The sequence below is a fragment of the Cryptomeria japonica genome, chromosome 2, assembly GCF_030272615.1.
Source record: "Cryptomeria japonica chromosome 2, Sugi_1.0, whole genome shotgun sequence".
Taxonomy (NCBI): domain Eukaryota; kingdom Viridiplantae; phylum Streptophyta; class Pinopsida; order Cupressales; family Cupressaceae; genus Cryptomeria; species Cryptomeria japonica.
The window spans coordinates 241,257,253-241,269,769 of NC_081406.1; the positions used below are offsets into that span (position 1 = coordinate 241,257,253).

General features: G+C 34.3%; 1 protein-coding gene across 1 annotated transcript; it reads right to left on the bottom strand.

Annotated features, from left to right (window-relative positions):
- Positions 1–11,418: 11,418 nt before the first annotated feature.
- Positions 11,419–12,246, bottom strand: LOC131859874 (replication protein A 70 kDa DNA-binding subunit C-like). Its single transcript, XM_059214106.1, has one exon. The coding sequence runs from the start codon at positions 12,244–12,246 to the stop codon at positions 11,419–11,421; it is 828 nt and encodes a 275-aa protein (XP_059070089.1).
- Positions 12,247–12,517: the final 271 nt, after the last annotated feature.

Consider the following 12,517-nt stretch of genomic DNA (forward strand, 5'->3'; position numbering starts at 1 on the left):
TAATTAAACATAACCACCAAACAAGAGCTCCAAGTAACCAAAATATAACCAACTCCATGAAGATCCATAATCATGAGCTTCTAATGCTCTAAATAGATCACATTTATAATATCCATGACTTTCAATCTCACAGAAGTAAAAAACAAAGTTGACCCATAAATATTCATTGTAGCTCCATAAGCCTCTAACATGCTTTAATTCCTTCTATCAATTTTTCATAAGCTTGTGAAGATAAGAATATAAAATAGGGGAATACATATAATCAAATTAATCCTCATCTTTGATACCAAATGTTGAGAAATATATGTAAGATCTAATACCAAAGGTTAGAAAATTTTAATCTCTATCCAAATAATCAATTCATGACTTTAACGTGTGAGATACAAGGCTTGGATAGTTGCTACAATATGAACATTTAAAACTCATATGCAAATCCAAAAACTAAGTTGCACTTATTATAGAGTTACTATGATTAGAACTATTTTCTTTATGATGCTAAAATCAACCTACATATAATGCTTATCAACACTACCTTATATGAAATTATAACAATAATAAATCATGTATAACATCATCATAAGTTAGAAACAAAGAGACACAAATCAACAACATAAGAGAATCATATAACATAGGATTTATGTGGAAAAACCCTTGTGGGGGAAAAATACAGCAAGAAGAAAGGTTAAATATTAGATGGGGACAACGGTAAAGGTTTTGTTCCATTCTTTACCATAATCATCTCATCGCTACCGTTATTCACATGTATCACTTTTGAGGTCATTAAATTATCTATTAGGTTATACCATCACAAAGGTTTTATTATAAAATATAATTAAATTTTTAACGAGATTATGGATAATTTTAGATAGATTATTAAAAGGGTTTATAATAGTCTTTGTTATATTTTGCACCCATAGTTTGTAATGCTCATGAGGCATATGATATCCACTGGAATCAATAACTTAAAATTGATTTTAAATCTCATAAGCATTACAAATTATAGGTGCATTTAACCTCATGAATCACAATGTCAAATAGATTATATTTTAAATCAATGACAGTAACTATATATTTAAATGCTTTTAATATTTTATGAACCTTTGAAGTATTTTTAGATGGTTGTTCTTAGAGTCACCTAATTTAATATAAAAAAATCCTAAACAATAACAAAATAAATTATTGCTTTTTGTTTAAGCATTAAAAAATATAACATAGTAAGTAAACTAGCAGTTGCAGGAAAAGTGCCTGCAATAGGTCGTCAATAGGGGATGTCAAAATGGGGGAGCTTTTTTTGAAGGGAGCAGAGAAATTGTAAGTAACAGTTAAAATGAGGAAATTCAATGTATAATTGTGGGGAAGACAAGGAGGAACACAATTTAGGAACAGCAATGTTGTTGATGATTTGAATTATATTTTGCAAATCTTTAGAAGAGGGTGACAAGTATATCTTGAAGCACCTATGAAGAGCAATCTGTTCGATGTGCAATCAATAATAGGAAGCAGATGAGATCTGAAGATTAAAGCCTGTAGGGGGAAGAAACAAAATGAAGTGAGTGAAAGACATAAATAAAATGTTTTATTTGGGGTAAATTATTGAAAGATGAAGTGCAAAGAGAGAGGAAAGGTCACTATTACCTTTCATACAAAGGTCACTATTACCTTTCATACAAATGTGGTGAGGAATGGGTGGTGGAAGCCTGATTTGTTGTGGTGGAGATGGCTGCAAGTTGAACCTATCTAGCAGAAAGAACATATTAAAAATCATTTGAAAGTAAACATATTTATCCATATTGGCATGGAAATTGTGAAAAGCAAAGCACATGGATATGGCAAGGTTAGTTGGTCCAACCATGCAGTTCAAAACATACAACATGTGAAGGTAGGAAATCACTAAAAATTGTGGAGTAATAATATAAGAATATAAATAGAAGTAATTGTTTTGTGGAATGAGCAATGCCTATTTGTATAAGAAAAAAAGCCAAACAATGCAAGCAATATAAGTGTACAATTTAAACTGTTGAACCTATAGTTAGGGAGTTATATACTTACAAAAGTGAGGAACTTGAACGTCTTTGTTTCCCTTTCTTTTCCTTCTATAGTGGTGGTTGAATTAGAACCTTGATTGCTGCATGGATGAGAACTTTAATATTCCCAAAAAGCAGAAAATTAGTGATGTAGAAGGGATTTATTATTAGAAAAATGTTGATTGTAAAGAGACAATGCAGTTTATGAAAATGTGCAGGGAAAAGGCAAGTTGAACTTATGAATTTGAAGGTAACTTTGTTGCTCTCCAATTAATTATTTGTATAGTTTGATGATAAGTTGACTTATAAAACTGAATAGCTTGCATGTGTTTCTTTTGTTTTGTTTTGCTTCTACATTGGTGGTTGAATTACAATGTTTATTTGGTGCATGGAAGACAAGTTTAATATTGTAAAAGAGTGGAAAATTAGCGATGTAGAAATTCTACATTATTGGAAAAAAATTGATTGTAAACAAGGTGTGCAGTTTTTGAAAACGAGCAAGTGAAAGGCAGGCTGAATTGATAACAGTGTTGAGGCAGTGAAAACGTAAATGAATAGAGGAAGATTAGTGATGATATAGGTTTGAATCCCATTACCTGCTGTGTTTTTTTAAGTTGCATTGTATACATGGAGCAGCTTGAATCTGTTTGTTTAGCTCGTCTCTATAATAGGGAAAAGACAAAGTTAAAGATCATTGGCGAGACATTGTACAATAGTAGAGAGAAATTGGATGGATCTGAAATAAACAGTAAGGAATATAATTACAATATTTATAGAGATTAGAATAATTGATACAACATCTTTATAACGAAAAAACTTAGAACTTTAATATACCTTATTTTGTTGCAACCAAAAGGAGTGGCAGAGGAGGAGTGTAATGCTGCAACTTAGTTACCCAGTATAGGGAAAGGTAATGATGAACATTTTGTATTAAACTATTTCTTACAGTTGAAATGAAGACTAAACTAAAAATTGTCAAATGTATATTTAACCAGAATGGACAACCTAACACAAGTAGATAGCTATACCTTTTTTAGAGACATTATGGGGAAATTGGATGGTGTAATTGTTAAATGTGGAACGAGTATGCAAAGAGAATGGAAACATAGAAAATTGTTGGCATACTTGGTAAGAGGAAGCAAAGGTTGAATGTTGTTGTGTGCAAAAATTGTAGGTGGGTGAAGAAAAGTAGTGAGACAACAATTAAGATGGACCCTGCAAGAAAAGAAGCCATGTTATTAGTGAGATGCATGGTAAAAATGAAGAGACTATAGAAATTTAAAAGGAAAAGAGAGGAATGGAAGTGAAAGTGTGGAGTGACATACCTGATGTTGTTGCTGATTAGAGTTGTTGGTTGGGGGGTTATGTAGAAATCTGATTGGAGAGAGCAGCCAATCTATTTTCTTCTTTCTTTCTGATAGTTGTATAAGCATTGCTTTGTAATTTTGAGTACCTTTCAAAAGTGAAAAGCGGGTCTATTCTTAGATCATGAAGAGATTTCACTCATGACAGTGCAGTGAAGGTCAGCCCTTGTTTTTCAGTCTTTACAATATCGACTGTTGCTTTGTCCAAAGTGAGGCCTTGGGATTTGTGAATAGTAAGAGCCCAAGCCAGTGCAAGGGGGATTTGAGTGCGGCTACCTCGAGTAATAGGAGGTATAGGCACAAACTTTGGATTTGCATTGTCCCAATGAGGTCCAGTATAATTTTTGAACTCAATGACCACGTACTTTGGTAAGCTAGGAGGTTTAGAATCTCTATCATAGACAATGGATTTGATTTGTCCTAATGAGCCATTGACCAAACCAGCTTGTATCCATATATTAGCAATTAACATTACTTGTTCATTCATGGAGAGGAGTATTTCTGAAGGGAGTTGCTCATCATTATCATATGCAATGTTTGTTTGCCTATGAACTTGGGTGAGACATCGTGCAACAGGCACAGTGCAATTGTTTTAACATTTTAGTATTGGGGTGTTTGGCTTATGCATTTGTTGCAAATAAATGAATTGAACTGTCAAAGTCCTTGTTATGATCAACAACTAGTTTAGTAGAGGATTGAGATATAAGAGCTTCCCAATCTGTTTGGAGCACATTGGCATTTCTAATGTTCTGCAAGATTGCATGAAATTGTTGTTGGATATATGAGGCACCTTGTTGTCAGAAACTTGTATCTAAGGTAACCACAGTTTGGAAGGAGCGCCATAATTCAAGGGTTGTAGAATGTGATGCATACAAAGGCTTGTCCATCATAGGAGGTAGTTGGCCGAGGTCTCCTACAAGGATGATTGAGATACCTCCAAATGGTTCGTGTTGTTGGTGAGGGAATGCCTGACGCAATCTGCTGTCAATTCTCAAAAGCAATTTAGGACCCAAAAAGCTCATCTCATCAATTAGTATATATTGTAATTGTTTGTATTGTTCTTGGAAGAACATCAAATATTGTCCTGTCAAAGGTTGCATATCTCTAAGGGGGATGCACAGGGCAGCATGGATTGTTGTTGCTTGGATATTATATGCAGAAACACCGGTTGAGGCAAGTACAAGCAAAGGATTGTGTTGTAGATTTGTAGAAAGGTTAAGTCTGTTTCTAATGCATTGTATCAAATATGATTTTCCAGTGCCTGCAGTCCCTTGTATAATCATATAGAGAGGTGGTATGGGTTGATGAGATGCATAATGGGCAAGAATGAGGTCAAGTGCAAGTTTTTGTTTTGCTGCCAAGGGGAATGTAGCAGTGGCAGAAGAAGCTGGTTGGAGAAGGGTAGGCTGGCAATTTATTTTATTTGTGGAAAAGAAGGTAACAGCAGTAAGATGAAGTTGATCAGTGGGATGAGGTTCAGTCCAATCAAAGTTAATATTGTAATCACATCTACCCAACATTTGGAGATCATTTATGTTGATTTTGTTAGAAGCGCCCATTTGTGAAAGGTACTCCCATTCATACTGGTCTTCATTATGTGATTGCAAGAACATCATTCTCTGTTGTAACATACCTATCAAAAAAGGACATAGCTGATTGCACAACATCATAGTTAGACCAGTCTAAACCACAAAAAGCCATGTATATGTGCGGAGCCACAATGTTGCCATTCGTACCTGTACCAATGGTCTTTTGATTTCAAAACTTTGTCAATAATCTCCTCATGGAATATTGTGAATATAAAATGAAAGAACAACGTTGTAACGTGCAGATTGTGGATAATGTTTTGTATAAATTTTTTCTTTGTGGATTGGAATTTTGAAGAGGAGTTAGCTGGAAATAATTTATGTAGCTCTAGCCATTTTGTATCAGCTGCACTCAATATGAAGAACAATGTAGGTGCTCCCAATTGGTGTACCATTGTAGTGAGATCTTTGCGGGATCTATTCCAATAAGCTCTTGTGCCTCACAATGAAGCTGCAAAACACATTAATTGGTTTGGCAATTGATCGGATGGTGTAGGCTGCAACTGTTCACACAAAGCTTGTAACGTAGTTGGGATGGAGTCTTCTAAGTTGGTCCATAGGAAAACTGAAGCTGACTGTTGGGAACAGTGTCTCATAATTAGATTGTAAAGATAATATTTGAACCTAACATGTTGTCCAAATATTTGGCCATGATATCTTATCAAGTGCAAAGCATATTCATGCAAGTGAACATGTTTTGTCCTTGGTTGGAGTGGCAGTGTAGATTCGCTTGGGAACAACGTTGGGAAAGCCATAGCAAACAAGCCTTCAGTGTTGTATTCATTAATGGGTGAGCAACTTATTTCAGGCCAAGCTGTAACATTTTGATCATCCTTATCTAAGTGCAATATCTTTTTAATGGCATCTAGTTCAGGGGTTGAACATGGCAACTTTGGGATGAACAATGATGTGGTCTGTAATTCAACTTCATCATCATTAGAGAGTGGCTCTTTTGTTGGTGAAGGAGGTTGTAGATCAAAGGAATTTGGAAGGGTATGTAAAAATTCAGATATATTAGTAGATGTTTGTGGAAATAAATCAACAACTATAGCGTCAATGATAACATCATTGTAGTACTAGTCATGTTGAATTTTTTCATTCAATGCGTCCATAACATGGAACTTGTTTACATAATAGTCATATTGTTTCCCTTCGAGATTTGTCCTTTGAATAATCACAATCTCCAAATGTTGGAATTTGTGTGGCAAAGTAATTGCTATTTCGGAAATGTCTTGTGGGAAATTAATGTTGTACCCTATATATTTGTATTGACCACCCTTGGCATGGCTAACTTGCAAAACAGGAGAAGTCATTGCTAGAAGCATTTCTTCTACTTGTGAAAGTCGTTTTAAAACCATGGGTTGTTTGACAGGGTCCATATTGTTTGCAATAGAGAATCGGTGAACACCCTTTTCATTATAGCATCTTGAGAAAATGACATCAGGTCGAGTTAATTTGACATGCATACCAACATACTTTTCTTTGTAGATTGTACATGTATAGATGTGACAAGCTATCTATTCTTGTCCGAAAAGAAGTCAATGCATGTGTAAATGCAGAAGATCTGAAATGTTCTGAGATTGGTGTCATTGTAGCAATAGAAGCTGCATTTGTCTGCTAATCAATTGGCAAAGGTTGCTTGTAGGGTTGTTCATATTGTGCGACTGACTGGGTGAGCACAGTTGAATGTGGCTGGAGCATAGTTGAAGGATGGGTTTTAGATGAGCCTGGCGATATGTGAGGTATGGGAATACCTGTAGAGTGGGTTGCAACCAGATTTGGCAATGGTTGCAAATAATTGGAATCCATGTTTTGATTAAGGTGTTTGTATCGCCGCTTTATAGAAATTTCTTCTCTATGTTTTGCATAGTAGAGCCTATTTAGTTCTTTCTTTCTAGTTTTTTTCAAATCAAATATTTGTGGAGTGGGCTCTGTGGAGATCTGAGAGAAATACAAGAATGGTGGTGTGTTAGAATGAGAAGCAATAAAGGGTAAAGAATAGGTGGAGGGCTATTGAGTGTGCGACACATATGGTTAGAAGCATATTTGCGGTGCAAGAATCTGAAATGTAGCGTAGAGTCTTCAATCGGTAGAACCCCAATTCCTTTCCAATGGTTCTCCACCCTCCTCCATCGATTGAAGATGAAGGGAATTCTATTGTATGGATAGCCTAATGAGAAGGGGCATAGTTCGGTGAAGAGTGTTTGTGGAAGGGTGTATACGGGTGTGGCTACATACTTATATGAATACAAATGGCATACAAGGGTACACGTAAATGGTGCAGTGCATTTATGGAAGGGCAGATATAAATAGGGTTGTTTAGATAAGTGGAAGGACATATGGAAATACTTTTTTATGTATATACATATAAATGCAGTGTAAAATAGTATATAGTTACATGTGTGCATATGTAAATACATAGATAGAGGAGCATATATATGTATATGCACATACACACATGCATATATATATATATATATATATATATATATATATATATATATATATATATATATATATATATATATATATATAAATAGGTAAATAGTCACATAGATGTAGTTTAGGACAGTATATACTTACATATGTGCATATGCAGATAGATAAGTATGTTAACACATATATGTATATATACCAACATGCATACATATGTGTGTGTGTGTGTGTGTGTGTGTGTGTGTGTGTGTGTGTGTGTGTGTGTGGTTGTGTGTGTGTGTGTGTGTGTGTGTGTGTGTGTGTGTGTGTGTGTGTGTGTGTGTGCACAAAGAGATAGATATATATTTACAATGATTTATTTCAAGAAGGTAGTATACATGCAGTTTAGAATGCCAATCTCATGCCATTTGACAGGCAAGTTAGAAGAACAACCATTATTAAGCAACAACAACAATTTAACATAGGATGTTGCACAATACATATAGCAAAGTTATTAGTATGGACAGAAGAAAATTAAATCAATGCGTCTGTGAATAGTGGATTGGGGAGTTTTAAAAAAAACTAAAAGAATTAGATAATGGTGGGAAACCAAGATATAGACCACCAAATGTTTGAAGAAAGTAACTAATGTAAGATATATATAAACAAAGCTAAATAACAAGAAAATAAATTTTGTTTTGCCAAAACACGTAATGTAGATGTTGTTTCCTTAAGCAAACGTAAATAAGAACTATAAAATCTGCAGGGGTCATAAAGAACAAGAACAACCTATGCAAGGGCTTGAGGACTTCTTAGAACTAATAAGTTGAAAAGAGATGGTAGAAAACACAGATGTGGGCAACCGTGTTTTTTATTTTTGTTTTTTTCTCGAAAATCCCGTATGTCTATACCAAATTGGTATATAACAAAAGTGTATGATTGCAGAAATATGCAGTCCTATATGCATGAAAGGCAGTGAAGACAGTTCAGTTGGTAGAACACCAGTTCCCTTCCAATGGTCCTCCACTGTCCTTCGTCGACTGAACATGAAGGGGATCGCAACATATCTATGTATATAGATATATATGTAGCAAAAAACAATATATAGCTACATATGTGGATATGCAAATACATAGACATAGGAGCATCTCTATGCAAATGCATACACACACATGCATATATACCTACATACATATATATATACATAAATAGATAAACATATACATATATGTAGACCAGAGTAGTATATACTTACATATGTGTATATGCAGACACTTATGTAGAGAAAGACATACATACGTACATACATACATACACACACACACACACACACACACACACACACACACACACACACACACACATATATATATATATATATATATGCACACATGCATATATACTTAGATCCACATCCATATGTGTGTGTGTGTGTGTGTGTGTGTGTGCGTGTGTGTGCGTGCGTGTGCAAATAGATTAATGCAAACGCATAAAGATTAATTCAAAGAAGTTAGCATTGGCATGATTTGAACTTTAATTCTATTATGTAAATTTGGAAGAGGTGGTAACAAAGCGTACATAGAATTGCAAATCAAATAGAAAAGAAAATCCATAAACATGTACATTGCGATTAAAACTGTGGAGATGTGTTTATGTATAGAAATGCTGAAATATAAAGGCACATATGTTTGTAGTGCTTTTTGAATCAAATTTTAAACAAGGGATATGAATGAACCATAATTGGAAAGAACGATGTTTATTTAGGTATGACAATGGACTACAACACACATGTATATGAAGAGAAGTAAAAGTTAGTTCTTGGAAAATGAGATTAAGTATTTTTTTTTTCAATCATCTTCAAAGAAAACTGGTAAATGGTTTTTTTCTTGCAAGGAGAAAGTGAAGAGATTGTAGGGTGGGCACTTTAAAATTGTGGGGCTTTATATACACACACACAGATACATCCATACATATATATGTATACACATATCAAGCATGCATAGAAAAAGGGGTTGTGAATAAAAGTAGAAACAACAATTGGAAGCCTTCATTGGCAGAAAAACATATCAGTTAAAGGATTGAGAAGTCCATCTCAAAATGCAAAACAACACAATAGTAATATGTGGTTATATGTAGCAGTTCAATGTTTGAAATAACTACGAGCAAGTGTGGAGGAACAAAATATTGTCAAATTGTTTGTAAATGAAAAAATATGAGCTTCATATAGCATATGCAGACAAAGAGAAATCCTTTTTTTTTCCCCTACATTATAGACTCATGCGGTTGCACCTATTTTGGCAATCTCTGCAAGTAGATAGGTGGAGTCAGCTTGAAGATTGGGCCTCTGCACTTTGTTGATTGTTACTTTTATTTTGCGCTCAGAGTTGTATGTGTCAGTAGACACCAAAGTTGTAAAGCTATAGTGCTTGAACAGGGGTTATAATTGGAAGGTTGAGTTTGGGTGTCTAAAATCCATGTAAGAACCTTTTAGTGGAATGCTTATTACAATAAAAATATGCATTGTGAGATGAAAGTTGTATGAAAATGATACTTACCGTTATGGCCTGCCAAGCAAACCAAAGATAAAGGAAAAACAATAATGGTAGGAAGCATTTTAGACAATGGGCAAACTTGACAAATGGTAGTTAATCCTATTACAGTCTCCCATTTAGAAGTTGTAACAATGATGGTGGCAACGCAAAATCTAACAAAGCTTTACAATGGAGAAGTCTTGTGAACTATGCTTGCAAGGTAGTATATAACAAAAGTGTATGATGGCAGAAATATGTAGTCCTATATGGATGAAAGGCAGTGAAGACGGTTAAGTCAGTAGAACCCCAATTCCCTTCTAATGGTTCTCCACCCTCCTCCGCCGACTGAACATGAAGGGGATCACAACATATCTATGTATATAGATATATATGTAGCAAAAAACAATATATAGCTACATATGTGGATATGGAAATACATAGACAAAGGAGCATCTCTATGCAAATGCATACACACACATGCATATATACCTACATACATATATATATACATAAATAGATAAACAGATACATATATGTAGTCCAGAGCAGTATATACTTACATATGTGTATATGCAGACACTTATGTAGAGAAAGACATATATATATATATATATATATATATATATATATATATGCACACATGCATATATACTCAGATCCACATCCATATATATATGTGTGTTTGTGTGTATGCAAACAAATTAATGCAAACGTATAAAGATTAATTCGAAGAATTTAGCATTGTCATGATTTGAAATTTAATTATGTTATTTAAATTTGGAAGAGGTGGTAACAAAGCATACATAGAGTTACAGTTTGAATAGAAAATAAAATCCATAGACATGCACATTGCGATTAAAATTGTGGAGATGTGTTTATGTATAGAAATGGTGAAATATAAAGGCATCATATGTTTGTAGTGCTTTTTGAATCAAATTTTAAACAAGGGATATGAATGAACCATAATTGGAAAGAACAATGTTTATTTAGGTATGATAGCGAACTACAATACACATGTATATGAAGAGAAGTAAAAGTTAGTTCTTGGAAAATGAGATTAAGTATTTTTTTTTCAATCATCTTCAAAGAAAACTGGTAAATGGTTTTTTTTTGCAAGGAGAAAGTGAAGAGATTGCAGGACGGGTACTTTAAAATTGTGGGGTTTTATATATATACACACAGATACATCCATACATATATATGTATACACATATAAAGCATGCATAGAAAAAGAGGTTGTGAATAAAAGCAGACACAACAATTGGCAGCCTTCATTGGCAAAAAAACATATCAGTTAAAGGATTGAGCAAGCCATCTCAAAATACAAAATAACACAATAGTAATATGTGGTTATATGTAGCAGTTCTATGTTTGAAATAACTACTAGCAAGTGTGGAGGAACAAAATATTGTCAAATTGTTTGTAAATGCAAAAATATGAGCTTCATATAGTGTACATAGACAAAGAGAAATCCTTTTTTTTTCCCTACATTATAGAGTCATGCAGTTGCACCCATTCTGGCAATCTCTACAAGTAGATCGGTGGACTCAACTTCAAAATCAAGCCTTTGCACTTTGTTGATTGTTACTTTTATTCTGCGCTCAGAGTTGTATGTGTTAGTAGACACCAAAGTTGTAAAGCTATAGTGCTTGAACATAGCTTTATTAAGTATGTTGTGAGGTGTTTTTTCTATTGTTAAGTCATATTGTAGTATGTATAGTTCCTTTGCATACAGAGCCAAGAGTTTTGTGCCAACCTCATCAAATACATTAGCCCAAACACTTCTTGTATGATCTTGTAGTTTCATCTGCAGGAGGTATTTGTAATTACATTCAGGGAATTGTGTTTGACACCTAGGGCAGAGCCACAAATTCTCAGCAAATTTACTACATTTATTTTTACATTCTTTACCATTGAACTGTAATGGGCAAGCTGTATAGTAAAACTGGTCTTCCTTTATGAAGCACAAGACAGCTGTAATAGTAGTCTCAATGGTTTCTAACATAATGCTAAGACGTTGTAGGATGGATGCAATTGACATTCTTTGATATTTATTATTTTTACTATGGACAGCCGAAGAGTGCGGATCAAGGCATTGTTGTACAGCGCCTCTTAAACGAAGCGGGTCTGCTTCAGGAATAGAAGGGTTAATTTCAAAATTTGTTGAGGCTGAAATATTAATGACTTTTCCATTGAAATAACCAACCCTTGCATTTTGAACAGCAAGGTTGACAAATGTTCCAGATGCATGCATATTCTTCAAGTCACTACCTAGTTGTTCTGATGGCGGGCCCCAAAGGTTAACATCTATTGTCAAAGTTGACATGTCATTTATTTTTACTATTCTCTTGTTTATAGTAGAGCCATCCTTTCTACAAATTACAGAAATATCTCCGACACTGACAACTGCACCAATAACATCAACCAAAGTATTGTTGATAGGGGTGAGAAGTTCATTAATAGGGGTGAAGCAAGTTTTTTTTTTCAATCTCAACAGCATTAGGGGCAGACCACTTCAAAACTGAAGTTTCAGTCAAGATAATCTCAAGGTGGCTATTAAGTTTATTGTATACTGTGTTTGCATCTTTTACAGTACC